We start from the raw sequence: 15,955 nt of genomic DNA, 5'->3' as shown, positions 1-15,955 counted from the left end.
GTTTAAGATTATAGAGTTTTGATGATATTTTAAATAAAATGTCCAAAGTGATAAATGTTCTTTCGCTGCTACGCAAATGGTATATGTATAAAATATCATACTTACATCAGTTTCCAAACGCATTATTCTCGACTGATTTAAAGATTTGCATGTACAATCCCACATACATTTTGTTTTGCCACAATGTTCACGAACATGTGAATCTTCCTCCAAGCTGTCACAAATGCAACCCATTGTGCAGAACTCACGAGAGCATGGCTTTTTCTCTGAAACATAATAAAATATTAAGCAGATATTAAAACAAAACATATGCATGAATGTAGTATTACCTTTTTCTGTTTTTACAGCTGCATCAATGATTGTAGCATTCAGTCTTTTCAATTCCGATCTGTAAAAATTGATTTTCCAATATTATTATTAAAAATTCCGCTTCAATTTTATTTAAACTTACAGCACTCGTTTTTGTTTTGATTGCTTCTTTGCTTCACTGTTCGATGCAGCAGAAGGAGGACGAGAAACTTTTTCATTCTTTATTGATGATGGTGCATTTAGCACACTCTCGGTGTTGCCTTCATTTTGCATATCCGGATCGGTTTTGATAAAGGAATTTTCACTACAACTAATGGCCACTGAATTTATCATATCACTTACTACATCGGCACAAGTTACTAGAATATCATCTGACATGTCCAAATTTTGACGAAAAGTAAAATCCGCTTTCGGCACGAGCTCAGTGTCAGAGCTTTGCTCAAACGATTGGTCCAACTTTTCCGAACGATCTACCACCCTTCGTACTAGTACGTGATTGCGATCATTTAGATAAGGTATCACAAATGTGAAGGATTTTCTATTGGTGGCAGCCTTAACAGCATCTTTCAAAGACTCCGGTGACTTGAGGGTAGATACACTAAACTCAGCCCATTCTCTGGATATATCATGATGTGGTAGAATGTATTGCAAATATCGTTTGGCGATTTCATTTAAAGGTCTTCCGCATTCTGGGAAAACTTCTAGTTCCACCGTAGGCATGCGCACAACAGCCATACTGCCTCCCGCCAATAGAAGTGCAGCTGCATCGTCATCCAAAGGCTTTTGCAATGTCTTATGGGAGAGAGGACAAGGCTTGAACACAGACGGTAAAGAGCCCTTGTTTAATTTCTTGGCTCTGGGCGACACAGTTTTAATCGATTTAAAATCATGCCACATCTCTTCATCTATACATAGGGGAGGACATTCTCTAAGAGGATGCTGTGCAATGCTAGTATAAGGCTTTTTACGAAACTCGTCGTTGTTGCCACGAACACCTTTTAATTTTACTCTATATTTACCATTGTCAACATCTAACATTTGATAGTAGTATTTATTGAATTCAGTATTAATGAAAGAGGCGGCACACCAACCATTACGAGAGAAGGACATGGCCGAGCCTGCGGATTGTGCTGATATTTGTTGGCTACTGGGTTTACATTTTTGGAACCGTATCCTTTTCTGCAACTCCCTGTAAATGCTAGCCTCATTGTTGATAATAGATAGGCGGGAATTTTTCGCAAATTTTTGTAAATAATTTCTTCTCTCGGCCACTGTACGAAAGCGTAGAAGATTATCCGGCACAGCAGGCATATCAAATTCTGGGGGTTGAGTTTTGGGTGTCATTAAGCCTTCCAAGTCAGTCGGTCTTACTTGAGAGCGTCTAATAGATTTATCTTCGTCGATATTGTAATTGGTCTCCAAATCATTCTGACGCATATATTCGTTGAGCGTTTCACTTACAAATATAGAATTTTTATTGTTGCGGGTGGAATTTGGCACTATAGGCGTCATAAGCATACCGGGTATGCGTTCATTGTCATCAAATCCAAGAAAACCGTCACTAGAATCTAAAGAATGTTCGTGTTGATGGTATACATCATCTGATGGTGACTTTTGGGTCTTACTTTCCGTTGTTTTACTCGTTGTCTGTATGCTGCTGTTGTTGCTTCCGCTGCCAACCTTACTAATTAGCATATCCAAAAAATTTACTCCTGTTTTGATATTTTTCTCTGGGTTTTTGCGAGTATCAGATATTTCATCTTCATGTTGACTTTTTTCAGTTTTCTCGTCAGTGGCTAATTGTTTTATTGGCCTTGAATTTTCTTGCACTATATTTACCTGTTTTTCAGGTGTAGATTCCAATCTATTTTGCAAATCCTGCCGGGACCTGAATGATTCCTCCTCTTCGACGAATGTGTGCTTGGCCAAGGAGCCATTAGACTTATTTTCAGCTATTGGATTGCAATCTTCTGGACTGTCTTTTTTAGAAGGACACATCTCGGGATGCTTATCAGACTCTGTTAAATGTTCTTTGGCGACAGAAACGGCACCATATCCTTTTTGCTTTGCATTTATTAAGGACTGTTGTCTTCGCCCACTTTTCAAAAGTTCCAATTGCTCCTTAAGCTGCCTACTAACATCAGCAACGCCACTTGCTGGCTTATCATCACAAACAGTTTCTTCAATGAACTCTTTTGGCAACTGCGTTCTCCTTTGATATGCTACAATTCGTTTAGACCATTGGCGTACATTCTGCTTCATTCTCTGCACGATCTTTCTGTTGGTCTGATCAAAGAGCACTCTTCGGAGGCGATAATGAACTAGAAAGATTCTATTTCGCTTACGCACGGCGTATCGTTTAATAATAATCCGTGGCGAAGTTTCATACCAAATAATTTTTTCAATATTAGCAAGGTTGTAACGAAGAAACTCCATGGACACTTTGTGTTTCCTTTGAAGGCGGCAAAATATTCGCCATTCTTTTCGGTCAAACTTGTACATGTTGATTGAGTATTCAGTGTCTTTTAAAACATTGGAAATATACATCTGAAATTAAATTGAAAAATAATAAGTTTTAAAAATGAAAACAAGACTTAAGATTGGAGTAAGCAATTAAAAGAAAAAAAAAACGATGAAATTGAAGAAGTGAAAGATGAAATTGTTTTCTTAAATTTTGCAAGCTGAATTGGGAGCAAGCTCGGGTTATGCAAATATCTGTAGGTCCTTCATTGTTTTGTACAAGTGGCAGCAAAAAAGTTATCAGAGCAGTCAAACACCGTAAAGTAACATACAATATTGAACTGAACTGAAACTTGAATAAAGAATCTGAAGAATTTGCAAAATTTGACTATGAACATTCCATTAAGGAACAGCGGGGATGCTTATCTCATGTCAATGAGTGCTGTTCGACACAAGCTCAATGCGACAGAAATTGGTGGAGAATTTTTCGGGGATTACCTAAGGTAATTAAATCACTAGTGTCGCCAGCATTAGGAGGGGATAACCACCGCTGAAAAAAATGTTCTGATGTTCTCGCCGGGATTTAACGAAAACGTTCAGCGTCGAACGCGGACATGCTAACCCCTGAGCTACAGTGACCTTCACTGTAGGAAAACGTTAGAGATTTTCTATCTATGGTTAATATTTTAACACAGTAAATAGATATATATCTAAACCTTATTAACTTCGATTAACTTCTTGATAGGGGTAGGCGTATAGAAAACAAAATGAACTGGGAGATTACCTAGTGGAGTGGCAAATAGAACGCTAGACATATAAATGTATGTCTTAAAAACCTGCAGATGCGCTTATAGGGTTGGTTAAATCGATTTATTTTTCATGTTAATCTTAACGAATACGCGCTGAGTCGATATCTTTATCATAGCCGGGTCATTTCGTCCATCAGCCGCTCGAACATTAAAATAAACTTAGTGAACAAAGTGGTCGGTATAGCTTACCATTGGAATAATAATTGCTGTTGTTGTTGTAGCAGTGTGTTGTCCATCAGCCGCTCGAACATTAAAATAAACTTAGTGAACAAAGTGGTCGGTATAGCTTACCATTGGAATAATAATTGCTGTTGTTGTTGTAGCAGTGTGTTGTACACTGAGGCGGCAGCCCTTGCCGATGGAGAACTCCATCGGGTCAATTCGGTACGTACAACCGGATGGCATGGGGTTGCTGTTTTATTTTAGTCCTATCCAGAGCAAGTTAGTTGTTCTCGAGTCGAATTTATAAACCAGGATCATACCTGGCCAAGTACAACTTCCCAAATCTACGGCTACAGCAACAACAGACTTTTCACGCCTCTCTTAACCCGCACTCCCTTAGAAAATACGAGCCTTCAAATTCCCACTTTACATACAGATAACATTAGCACAATAATAGATTTTATTGAAAAAAAAATGCATCTATTTGGGCTAAAATTTATATGATTTAAAAATTTAATTTGGCAACTCGTAAATTTCTCAAAATGACAATTAAGCTTATTTTTGTTCCATTCCAGTATTCCAGGTTTTATGCAGTAAGCTGCTCACCACACATCCGGATAGTGTTATCAAAATAGAGCAGCCATGCTTTTTACCTTACAACCCTTATATTCGTTGGGATATTAAAGCTCTGAAATGTTCTTTCGCGAAGTCAATATCTCTTACTATTACCACAAAACGAAATTCCTTTGAATGTTAGCCCACTATTGTCCTCTCTTCATAACCTAGAATTGTTGTGTACCTATAACCACATGGTTTGATTGAACAGAGTTGCCATACTGAATCATTACGAAAGTATTGGTAATCTGCTAAAGGTGCAATTACAAAACATGTGCTTTAGAAATGTGCTGTCACCTTTGGTATTCACATGACTTTCCTTTAGTACGTCAAATACACATAGATCGCGCTCTAATCGGCATTTATTCTCATATATACATATTTTTTTATATTCAAATGTCTACATGTAACTTTAATGAAATATATGTGTGTGTGTGTGCTTTAGTGTTTCCCAAACATCCCATTGCGGAACAAATTAGGGGGAAAATTAACTTCTCACAATATCAATTGAGTGCTGCGCGTTTCAAATTTAAGCTCAATGATAAGGGGACCTCCTGTTTTATGCCGAGTCCGAACGACGTATCTCTGAAAAATGGCACCTCTAGGTTGAGAAGTAGTACATGGCTGAAATACTCATAAATGTCGCCAGTATTTGATGAGGGGATAACCACCGCTGAAAAATGTTTTAAGGTGTTATCGCAGGCAGGATTTGAACCCGTGCGTTTGGCACGATAGGCGGGCATGCTAACCTATGCACCACGGTGGCTCAACAACAATTCCAACAATTTTTCATATTAAATGTTCCGTGCATATCACACAATCGGGTTTGTTCTGTGATTCACTTTTCCCCTCAAATTAATTTATTATCACGCAAACAAAAAGTTCAAATTAAGTATTTGTTATAAAATACTTTTTGGTTTCATTTAATAAATCTCATGATGAAAATTTAGGATATTTTGAAACTTTATTAATTGATTTTATCAGAAAAGTGAAACCCAGAACACATCCGAATGTGTCCTACTTTCAGTGTTTCCACATTTAAAAATACAAATGAGAATACTTATAAGGGCGATATGCACCCAAAACAAAATCTTCTTTGCCATAAGAAATGCATTGACATATCACAAGTGAAATTTTCAGTTTGCTTTGAGTTACAAGTTTCAAGAAAACTATTGTTTCATTGCAAGAAAACTATTGCTTTCATAATTTTTTACACCATTTACAAATAACGATTAGTTTTGATAAATGCGTGTGGCAATATGCATGGATATTTTTTGTCACCAAGTGTTTGCTTCGCTTGAGGGGCATATTGGGCATTGGTAGCATAAATAATTTTAATTAAGTGGCATCTCTATTGTTGCGACAGAAAATTCGGTTCATGAGGATCGCCACCTCCACATAAAAATTTAGCTACAACAACAAAAACTATATTTAGTTGTCAATTTTCTCGTTAAAGGTCGATACTACGTCTATTTATCGCAGCAATATTTCGCTACCTACTTTTGTAGCTAATGTATGTTCTAGTTGTGCAAATTGTATATTTGTCCATACAGAACTTCTCTCGTATGAAATAGTGCTGTCCGATACAAGATCGATGATATGCGAACTCCTTATATTGAAGAGTTCAAATGGCTTGCCGCAGAGCGACACCACTTAGAGAAAATTACATGGCTGATTACCAATGGTAATTGCCTAACAAATGATATCAACACTAGGAAGGGATGACCACAGATACAATTTTTTTGATGTTCTCGGCGGGATTTAGGCGAAAATGCTTACTCCACGTTTCATGTTATAGCTGAGTATGCAGCTCTAGCGAAATATTCGGTTGCACCAATGACATTTATGCCGCCACTGAAAAATAGTTGTGGAATGCAAGCAAGACAAATATCGATTTATAACTTTGACCGAATTTTGTTCTTTTTTGTTTAATAAAGAACATATGTTCTGTAAGTAATCGTTTTTATTTGAAAATTACTCATTTCATGTTGCATGGAGCTATTAAAACATTCATTTTCATTCACCAATGTCTATTATGTTACCCTGTTATGTCTGCTACTATGTTCGCTTTTCATCTGTGAAAACACATGTTTTTCATCGTTACTTTTTTGAAACACTACAAAAATCTCAATAACATAATACTTTTATAAAAATTTGTTAATATGTAATGATGAAATGTTCTACTGAACGAAATCAGCAAGTTTTTCTGCTTCAAAATCTATTACCTAAAAAAAGTAATTATGAAAAATTTCACTAAAAGCGAATATAGTACTACCCTTTACGTAAAGCAAATTTCATTTGAGCTGCGTACCTTCAACCGAAATGTTTTGTAACGGCACCGGTAACGAAAATTTCGTTTAGGATATGTCAATGCATTTCTTATGGTAACGAAAATTTCGCAAGAGGTGCATACTGCGCTTATAATGTAAGGTAATTACAGAAATATTAATTTGAAATTTGAAAATTGTCTTTCATGGTCATATTTCATACTACCAACCATAATGTGAAAGTTCAAAAATTCTCTTTCAAACGATTTTCTTTTTTTTACCGTTACGAGGTATATATAAATTTCTAATGGCAACCCTTTACGGCCTACTAGTTGTACATACACACCACAGCAACGATATTGAAAGAATTCTTCTCTTCTTCGGTCTTAAGATTCTCAACACTGTGTTGATTGATTTCTCTAAAAGCACTTAAAAAAAGTTATTTACTTCAAACGCACACTTACCTCAAATGACCAATTTCTTTATTGCCATAAAACATTTCACATCTCCTCTCAAAACATTCTTTCATTAATGATTTTCGAAACAAGTAAAAAAGGAATACAAAGTGATAACATGCCCCAACAATACTTCCAAGACACTAGGCAGGCATACAAACACCCACTTTGCAAATGGCGTGTAGTGTGGTGTGTGCGTTTGTGTGTTTTAAAACATCTATAACAACACAGAGTTATGCTTCAGATTTCTTTGCATTTTTCACATTTCTTTGTTGCTTTTCACTTCATTTTCATTTGAGATTATGTGCATATACTTCTATTTTATTTTCCGGTGCGGCAAAGCTCAAAATTATGTTTACATTTCACTTAAAAAAACTGAAAAAGCCGAACGAATTGCGATCGCAAATCTGGTTTGTTTGACGTTTGGTACACTTCTGTTGTTTCATTTGGATTTTGTTCCCCTCCAAAATAGCTGTCATAACAAAAATCAGTTGTTGGTACGTGGTGAATAAATTGAAACAATACAGCATACTTCCTTCTTGGCATAGGGGATAGGCGCGAGTGATGCCCAAACAGCTGTTGCATGTTGAAGACTTGAAAGTGGTGCATTTTGCAAGTCACGATGCTTGTAAATGAGGTTATGTATCATTGCGCAAGAAATTAATTTTTCTTGGTATACTTTTTTTTTTAATTAGATAAAAGGCGTATAATTAAAAGGGAATTGAAGATGCTTCATAAAATGGAATTGAATTATTTGATACATAATTTCTCCCAAGTCTTAACATTTGAAAAGCAATTAATAGTAACAAATTAGATCACGGTGATACCAAACTTAGAGTACTTATCTATGAATCATTCCGATTAGGTTCAAATTCCAGACTATCATAACGATTCCATTGCTGTTTTTTTTCTCTATTCACCCTTTGCTTGTGAATCTATCTTAAAGGAAATTAATTATAAAAACGGGCCTGTAAGAAAATGTGTCTTTCAATTAAAGGGGTTATTTCCAAATATGGCCCCATTAAGGAACAGCTCTTCTCTCGTACTATCTGATACAATTTTTAGCCGAATCATAAAGACGTGCTGCTGGGAAACACCTCTTCAACATTGTAGAGGTCCCACAATTTTCACATTTTTATGCGAATGAAGTCTTTAAAGACTGCAACCATGGCGAAACGATTAAAGGTGGTCTCATTTGTACAACAACCACAAATTATATGATGCAATCCGCCATCTTGTCATCAAGCTGATCGCCGTTTTGCCAACACACATTAAGAAATTTGTATGCGAGTTTGTACACATGTGCGTACCTGAGCAGAGAATATGCGAGAAAGAAGATAACAGCAAAGAGAATGCAAACAAAAATCTGTCATCTTAGTAGCGTCAAACCTAACGGTCAAACAGCTGTCGCGTGAGACCACCTTTTTAATTACGCCATGGGCTGTAACTATGTTTGCTTTTCCCGAAATTATTTCGTGATTACTTTTTTTGATAATAGTGTTTACCTTGATGACGACAATTTTAAAACATCCTATTTACTTATGGCAACACAAAACGACGCCATCTGACTCAGGTCAAAGCCATGTTATTTTAACATTGAACTTCGTCGCTTTTTTGACATTTGTTTTGTTTAAATTTCACCGTGAGCATCATTAAGGATGCCAAATTTGCCTAAGAAAATGTCATCAAATAGGAGAAAACGTAAACAAAGGATGACTGAAAAAAAAAGAACAAGGGGACATCCTCAATGCCACGTACAGCCAAAAATTAAAAAAAATTATGTCGACTGATCGCTTGGCTTAACCTTTTTCAGTCAATCCTGGGTGAAACATTGTACTATTTGCATCGTTTTATTTACCAGTCTAGCGGATTCGCTAGCTTATGGACAAATAAAACGCTCTGTACTTTAAACGTTGGCACACTGACACATACAATCTAAAATTACCAAATGTTAACAATTAAACAAAATAAGTAATTTTGAATAAATGTCGCTCAGAGTTCACAAATCCATTGTACAACAATAGAAGGAAGCATCACTTGACCAACAACGACGAAATCTACGATACAACTCTGTGAGGAAATTCCCACTCATCTGTCCAATTTCTGTACAATGTCAAATTGAAAATTTGCTTATGAACATTCCACTATGGGACTGGCGCAAACTTCTCAGAAATCAATGAGTGCTGTCCGATTCAATTTTAAGCTCAATGATAAGGGACCTCCTTTTTATAGCCGAATCCGAAAGGCGTATCGCAGAGCTTTTAATGATTTGTAAAAAACGTATTGTAAATTTGAAATAGGGTTATTTGACAGATTTCCTTTATAGAACTGTCAAATAATTCTATTTTAAGGCTTCATTAATTTGTTTGTGAATAAGGCCGTTATTAGTTTTTAATTTTCACATTAACAAAAATCTTTCAATCGTGTGGCTGGTGTACATGACAATGCAACTACAAACTACAATAGAATGCTTATTTGACAGTGTACCAAAGATTGAAAACTCGCTTTTACCCACCCATAGTAGCACTTACTTCTCGCTAGAGTAAGCGAACGAATTCCAGTAAAAATTTCTTAGAGTGTTTAGATCTATAAAGATATTTTTTTTGGAAATATTTACCAGGAGAAGAAAGCGGAAAGAACAAAATTTGAGAGTTTAATAACTTAGAAGCTGGAGGAAGTTATTTCTCCAATAGTAAAAGCCTTGATCAAACAGAGAACTAACATAGAAAACAGCTGTTATTTTTAAAAGAATTTGTCTGTTAACTAGACTAACTGGGCTTTGGGTTGCACTCTGAAGAACTAGGACTGGTCATATCGAGAAGTTTACCCGACCACTGTAGAGTGTATCAAGCGAAGATCCTTACAATTAAATAAGCGGTGGAATGGCTAGGATATATAATGTCATTACGAAGATTGGCATACATATCTACTCAGAGAGCTATTAAATTTCTGAATTCAAAAACCGCCCTCGACTGTCGTCGTCGTGGCACCGAGGCGGCAGTCCTTGCCTATGAAGGATTCCATCGGGTCAATCTGGTACGTACAACCGACTGTAATGAAATATTCGTCGAAATATTCGTCTAAGATCCCATAAAGTATATATATTCTTGATCCTCTAGAGTCGATCTAGCCATGTCCGTCCGTCTGTCGAAACCATGATAGAGGTCGAACGCGTAAAGCTAGCCCCTCGAAATTTTGCACAGATACTCATTATCGATGTAGGTCGTTGGGGGTTGCAAATGGGCAATTCTGATTTAGACATAGCTCCCATATAAACCGATCTCCCGATTCTACTTCTTGAGCCGCAATTTTTATCAGATTTAGCTGAAATTTTGCATGTAGTGTTATGTTATGACTTCCAACAATTGTGCCAAGTAAGATCCAAATCCGTTTTTAACCTGATATAGCTCCCATATAAACCCATCTCCCGATTTGACTTCTTGAGCCCTTACAAGCTGCAATTTTTATCCGATTTTGCTGAATTTTCCATGCGGTGTTCTGTTACGACTTCCAAAAACTGTGCCAAATACGCTCCAAATCGTTCCATAACCTGATATAGCTCCCATATAAAACGGTCTCCGAATCATCCTTATTCGGTTCCTAGAAGCTTTAATTTTTGCTGGTTTGACAGAAGTTTGGTATGTAGAATAAATTTCAAATTTATTTTGTTGTATAATTTTTTATCAGAATCCATGGTGGTGGGTTCTCAAGGTTCGACCCGGCCGAACTTAAAATGCTTTTACATTACTTTTATTATTGTTTTCATGATCTCGAGCCAAATCAACCAGTTAAGTATAAAATAAAACAAAAAGGTCAACTATACACAAAAAAGAATAAATAAATAATTATATTTTGTAATAAGTTTCTCGCAACTATTCTGTAAGCTGAACAGAATATTCTGCTGAACAGAATATTCTGCAGTATAAGCTCAAGTCGAATGTTAATATTTTTATAGACGATCTTGGAAAGTAAGAGATTGACGCCTTCTCTAAGGATGGCGCGATCCGCATCGTTTGAGAGCCCTGAGGTAGCGCAGAGGTCAGCATATCCGCCTATGACAAAAGCCTGAGTTCGAATCGTTGTGTGAACATCAGAGTATTTGTTTAGGGTTGGTTATGCCCTCCTATTGCTAGCAATATTTGGAAGGTTCTATGGCATGTAAAAACTTCTCCCCAAAGAGGTGTCGCATATTCGATTGATCATTTTTGCTTTCACACCGATAAATCTGATTTTTTATGGGTAAAAATTGTTGGTTGGGGTTGCTTTGATTTGACTGATATCTTTGTTTTTGTCAGAAGGAATAGGGCACAAAACCAAAAAATTACATGTGCAACTCTACATAAGCTGAATCTGAAATGTCTTGACACTTACATACCGTGTAATAGAGCCTTTAGCAACTGTCCAAACGCACTATGGAATTAGAATAATGCGAAAACATTTCGCAGTAGTATTGAGCTTTTTGAACAATATAGAGCCCGTAGGATTTCGCAGTAAAGACTAGTATACTATGAGTATACTCCGAGAATGTGCGGAGATTCTGAAAAAACTCTAGGCTAATGCTCAAAAATACGACAAAACAATAAATTCCCTTTCGAGTATGTGCAGAATATTTGCAGATTTTCGGTCATAACCACAATAAAATGTGCAAAAATGATCGAAAGAAATCTTGCCAAAAATCGGATAAATTTTTGAGGAAAAATTTTGACAAATCGGCAATTTTCCTTATAAAACGTCAGAAAACTTCGGAAAAAACTCTGACTTCAGAGGGCTCGGCAAAAATTGCTCACTGGGTACTGACTTCATTCACAGCGAAAATGCTGTGCCGTCGCGAAATCCGACGGACTCTTTTCTTTGTCAGAACTCAAACAACAACACAAAACAAAGACAACATAGACATTGTGCATAGAAATCAGTACCACTTGTACGGAATGCGTTCACATTATCTTCGTCACTATATTTTATAGGGCGTTTTGACAGTTGTTCGTGTGAAAAGTCGTTAGTTAGTTGTTAGTTTTTCGCAACAATTCCGAAAACTGAACAGTTTACTCTGCTTTGTTTCTTCGAGTTAAAAACGAGACAAACCCACGGATATGCATTATTTTTTTTGTTGCCAATATATGTATTCTTTGTACTGAGGTGACTCATATGGTTAAAAGGTGTATTGGGGTTTTCATATCTTTGTTCACCACTAAAACCACACATACTTTTACCACTACTATTGAAATGTATAACAGCATCTGGTGTGTATTAGTAGAAGACGGCGGTTTTGAAACATAATTTAAACAAATGAGAAAACAAGCTAAAGCTCAACAATTAAACGACAAAAGATCTTAAAAACTTGTAATCATTACTATCGTGTGAAAGAGTTTGCTAGTTAATTCCATTTCTCGATTTAGCGTGCAGCACAGTATTTAAAATTAAGAACATTTTCAAATTTTTATTTTGTCCTCTAGCGACAAACATAAACTAACACACATATTCCGATACCAAATGGTTCCTATACTTTTCGATGATTATATCCACGATGCACATATAACAGGTACATCTTACAATTCTTCGACCCTGTGAAATTATTTGTCAAGGTGGTCTTACATTGTGCTTAACCTTGAATTCGACCCAAGTACATAGGCGATATGCAAAAATTTAAATTACAGCATTTCAAATGAAGTTGATACAATAACTTTTAAATTTTTTTGAAATTGACCTAGCAGTTACTTGGCTACGATTAATGCTACATATTAAGCCTCTGGACATTGTGGCTAGACAAATTGCAGCGACCACTGCCGTTAAGTTAAGGGAGCTTTCTCATTGGTCATTTAGCGGCTACGGATACTATGTTATCCTTAATACAATATCCGATGTTCCAGACGGTGTGGATTACACCCTACCTGAGCCGCGTTTTGATAAAAAGTACTGTACCACTGATAGAACCGATTGGTACAACGATATCCCTGGTAACAGGAGTTACATAGACTTCTATACGAATGGTTCTAAAATAAACGACCAGGTGGGTTTGGAAAAGGTTACCTGACCACTGCAGTGTGTATCAAGCGGAGATCCTTGTAATTAAGGAAGTGAGGGAATGGCTAAGATATAATGTCATAACGACGACTGGCATAAATGTCTTCTCAGACAGACAGGCAGCCATTAAATCCCTGGAGAACGTATTTCTGAACATAAAAACTGCCCTCGACTGTCGCAGATCTCTCTGAACGAGATGGCTGAACCGTTTAAAATTCTTCTGTTTTGGGTGCCGGGCCACAGAGATATCTAGGGAATTGTAAAGCGGACGAGATTGCGAGACTAAGAACCACCCTACACATTCCAGGGATACTGGAATCTGTGGGTATGCCTCTAGCGACCTGTAAGCTAAGTTTCCAGGACCACGCCCGAAGGACAACAAATGACAGATGGTCACAAAGCGGGGGCTGTTTCAAAACTATGTGGCCTAATCTAGGCTTGAAGAGGTCTACTGATTTGCTGTCATTGGCTAGAACAGACGTCTTCATAGCGTCCGTCATGACAGGGGACTGTCTAATCGGAAAACATGCCGACAGACTGAAGGTTGCCAGCAACGACTTTTGCAGAAGCTGTGAGGACATCGAACAAGAAGAGACTATAGAAAACATTCTGTGTGTGTGTCCCGTACTAGCAGTCAGAAGCAGTTTCACTTTAGGTTCTCATTTCTTTGAGAACCTGTCTGATTTAGCGGATGTGAACATTCGCAAGTTAATGGGCTTTTTGAAGCGATCTGGATGGTTCAACGGAAGGAACTAGAAGGCATCTTCCTTCTTCTGTTCCTGTGGTATCACAATGGACGAAAACGTCTAAGTGAATCTGATAAAGGTCGATCTCCAGATTAAACATTTTAAGCCTATAAAATGTGAATATGGTTTATATGGGTGCAACTTTAGGTGTAGATCCCATACTAAGGTACCCACAATTTTCGATATTTTTGCTCTGAAACCTGCGTTTTTGTTCTAATTTGTCTAAAATTTGGCATGGTAAAGTATATTCCAACCCATGGAAGAATCGAACAATATTTTATAGTAGCTCCCATTCAAGTGTACATTTCACAAATAGAGATTTAAGCACCGAATTTAACGAAGTCTGGATGGAACTTAGAATTGATAGAATAATTTATAATAGATGGCGAAGGCGGTCTCTTTTTTGAAAAATTTACTTTTATAATGCTGGATACATATAATCGGATAGTTTTGTGTTTCTTTTGGGGTTTTATAGAGGAAGTGATAGAGAATAAAAGTTCGTTACTCATCTGTGCAATAAAATGTGATGTTCTATTTGGGTTTTAATATTCAGAGTAACACTACTCCATTTTCAAGAGTAATTCAGAAAATTCCAATTGAAATTCAGAAATTCCATATGAAATTAAAAAATTCCAATTGAAATTCAGAAATTCCATTTGAAATTCAGAATGTTTCATTTGAAATTCAGAATATTTCAATTGAAATTCCATTTGAAATTCAGAAATTCCATTTGAAGTTCAGAATATTTCATATGAAATTCATTATATTTTATTTGAAATTCAGAATATTTCAATTGAAATACAGAACAATATCATATCTTAAAAACTATGAAGTATGAAATAATTAAGAAGTTTTTTGATCATGTGGTCTACATATGTATTTATTTTTATTTTCTAAGAATACATGTAATTCCATAAAACAAAAAAATGAGGAAAAAGAAAAACAATTAACAATAATAAATTAAAAAAAAATATACCAACAATAATAAATTAAAAAAAAATATACCAACAATAATAAAAAAATATGAACAGTAAATTTTTGCAAGAAATGAAAAAAGAAAATGACTAACGTCCAACAGGTATATATTGCAGGGATGAGGATTCTTCTTGGAATGTTTAAGAATGTTGCATGGCGCGACTGCAGTGTCCAACACTTATAGTTAATAGAGCTTCGTCTATGACTGACTCTAAATATTACAGTTGCTGCTGTCCAATATTAGAAGGTACCACTATTGGATTAGGCATGTTACATTTGATACAGCTTTTAGTTTTACTCCATATTGTTTCAATTGGGTTCATTTGCGGCGAATATAAAACCAATCTTAAAAGAGATGCAGGAGACTGTGAAAGTATTTCTTCCAATCTTTTGTGGCATGGAACGTTGTCAACAACTAAAACAAGTTCTGACAACTGGTTCCCCATGTCCACCCACTTTGAGAACGCTAACTTTGCATCAGCTCTTTTGAAAGCCCCACGCCGTCTATCCATTTTTATGACGCCACAGTAAGGTTGATATTTGGTTCTCTTGATGTTGGTAGAGTCTGTACAGCTCTGGTACCCCTACGGGTACGCTGAAAAGGTTGAAATTTGTTTCGTCCACATAGACCACTTATTTCCATGTACACCCACTTTGAGAAAACTAACTGGATCCACTCCTTTGCATCAGCTCCTTTAAAAGGCCTACGCCGTCTATCCATTTTTATGACGCCACACATCCATATTGCTCCAATAAGGTGGATATTTGGTCCTCTTGATGTTGGTAGAGTCTGTACAGCTCTGGCACCGCTACGGGTACGCAGAACAGGTTGGAATTTGTTTCGTCCACATAGGCCACTTGGTTCCATGTCCACCCACTTTGAGAAAACTAACTGGATCCACTCCTTTGCATCAGCTCCTTTAAAAGCCCCACACCGTCTATCCATTTTATTTGTTTCGTTTACATAGATAGACCACTTACTTCCCCTCACGAATAAATTCGTTAAGTTTTTGCACAAATTCAGATTTATATTATTTGTTTATCAGGGAATTCATAGACTTCGGTTGGTGGTGGACCCGCTTGATCCTGATCACTTTCTCATGGTTTCTATTGGATATGGTCTGTACAGCTCTGGT

The 15,955-nt window shown here is 36.6% G+C and overlaps 1 protein-coding gene across 3 annotated transcripts in view; it reads right to left on the bottom strand.

The window, feature by feature from the left end:
• Positions 1–15,955, bottom strand: part of LOC106085642 (uncharacterized) — a 41,470-nt gene that overhangs the window by 18,400 nt on the left and 7,115 nt on the right. Inside the window, exons 1-4 of one of the 3 annotated variants that reach the window (XM_013249964.2) lie at positions 7,087–7,493; positions 452–2,856; positions 330–388; positions 106–266 (exon numbers count right to left, since the gene is read on the bottom strand). In XM_013249964.2, coding sequence (XP_013105418.2) covers positions 106–266; positions 330–388; positions 452–2,856 — 2,625 coding nt within the window. In that variant the 5' untranslated portion in view covers positions 7,087–7,493. Of the gene's footprint in view, positions 1–105; positions 267–329; positions 389–451; positions 2,857–3,767; positions 3,838–7,086; positions 7,494–15,955 lie in introns of those variants that run through there. The other 2 variants (XM_013249963.2, XM_013249965.2) reach the window with 2 other exon arrangements.

This window comes from Stomoxys calcitrans, chromosome 5, assembly GCF_963082655.1.
Source record: "Stomoxys calcitrans chromosome 5, idStoCalc2.1, whole genome shotgun sequence".
In the NCBI taxonomy this organism is placed as follows: domain Eukaryota; kingdom Metazoa; phylum Arthropoda; class Insecta; order Diptera; family Muscidae; genus Stomoxys; species Stomoxys calcitrans.
This window is presented reverse-complemented; position numbering and strand designations above follow the sequence as displayed.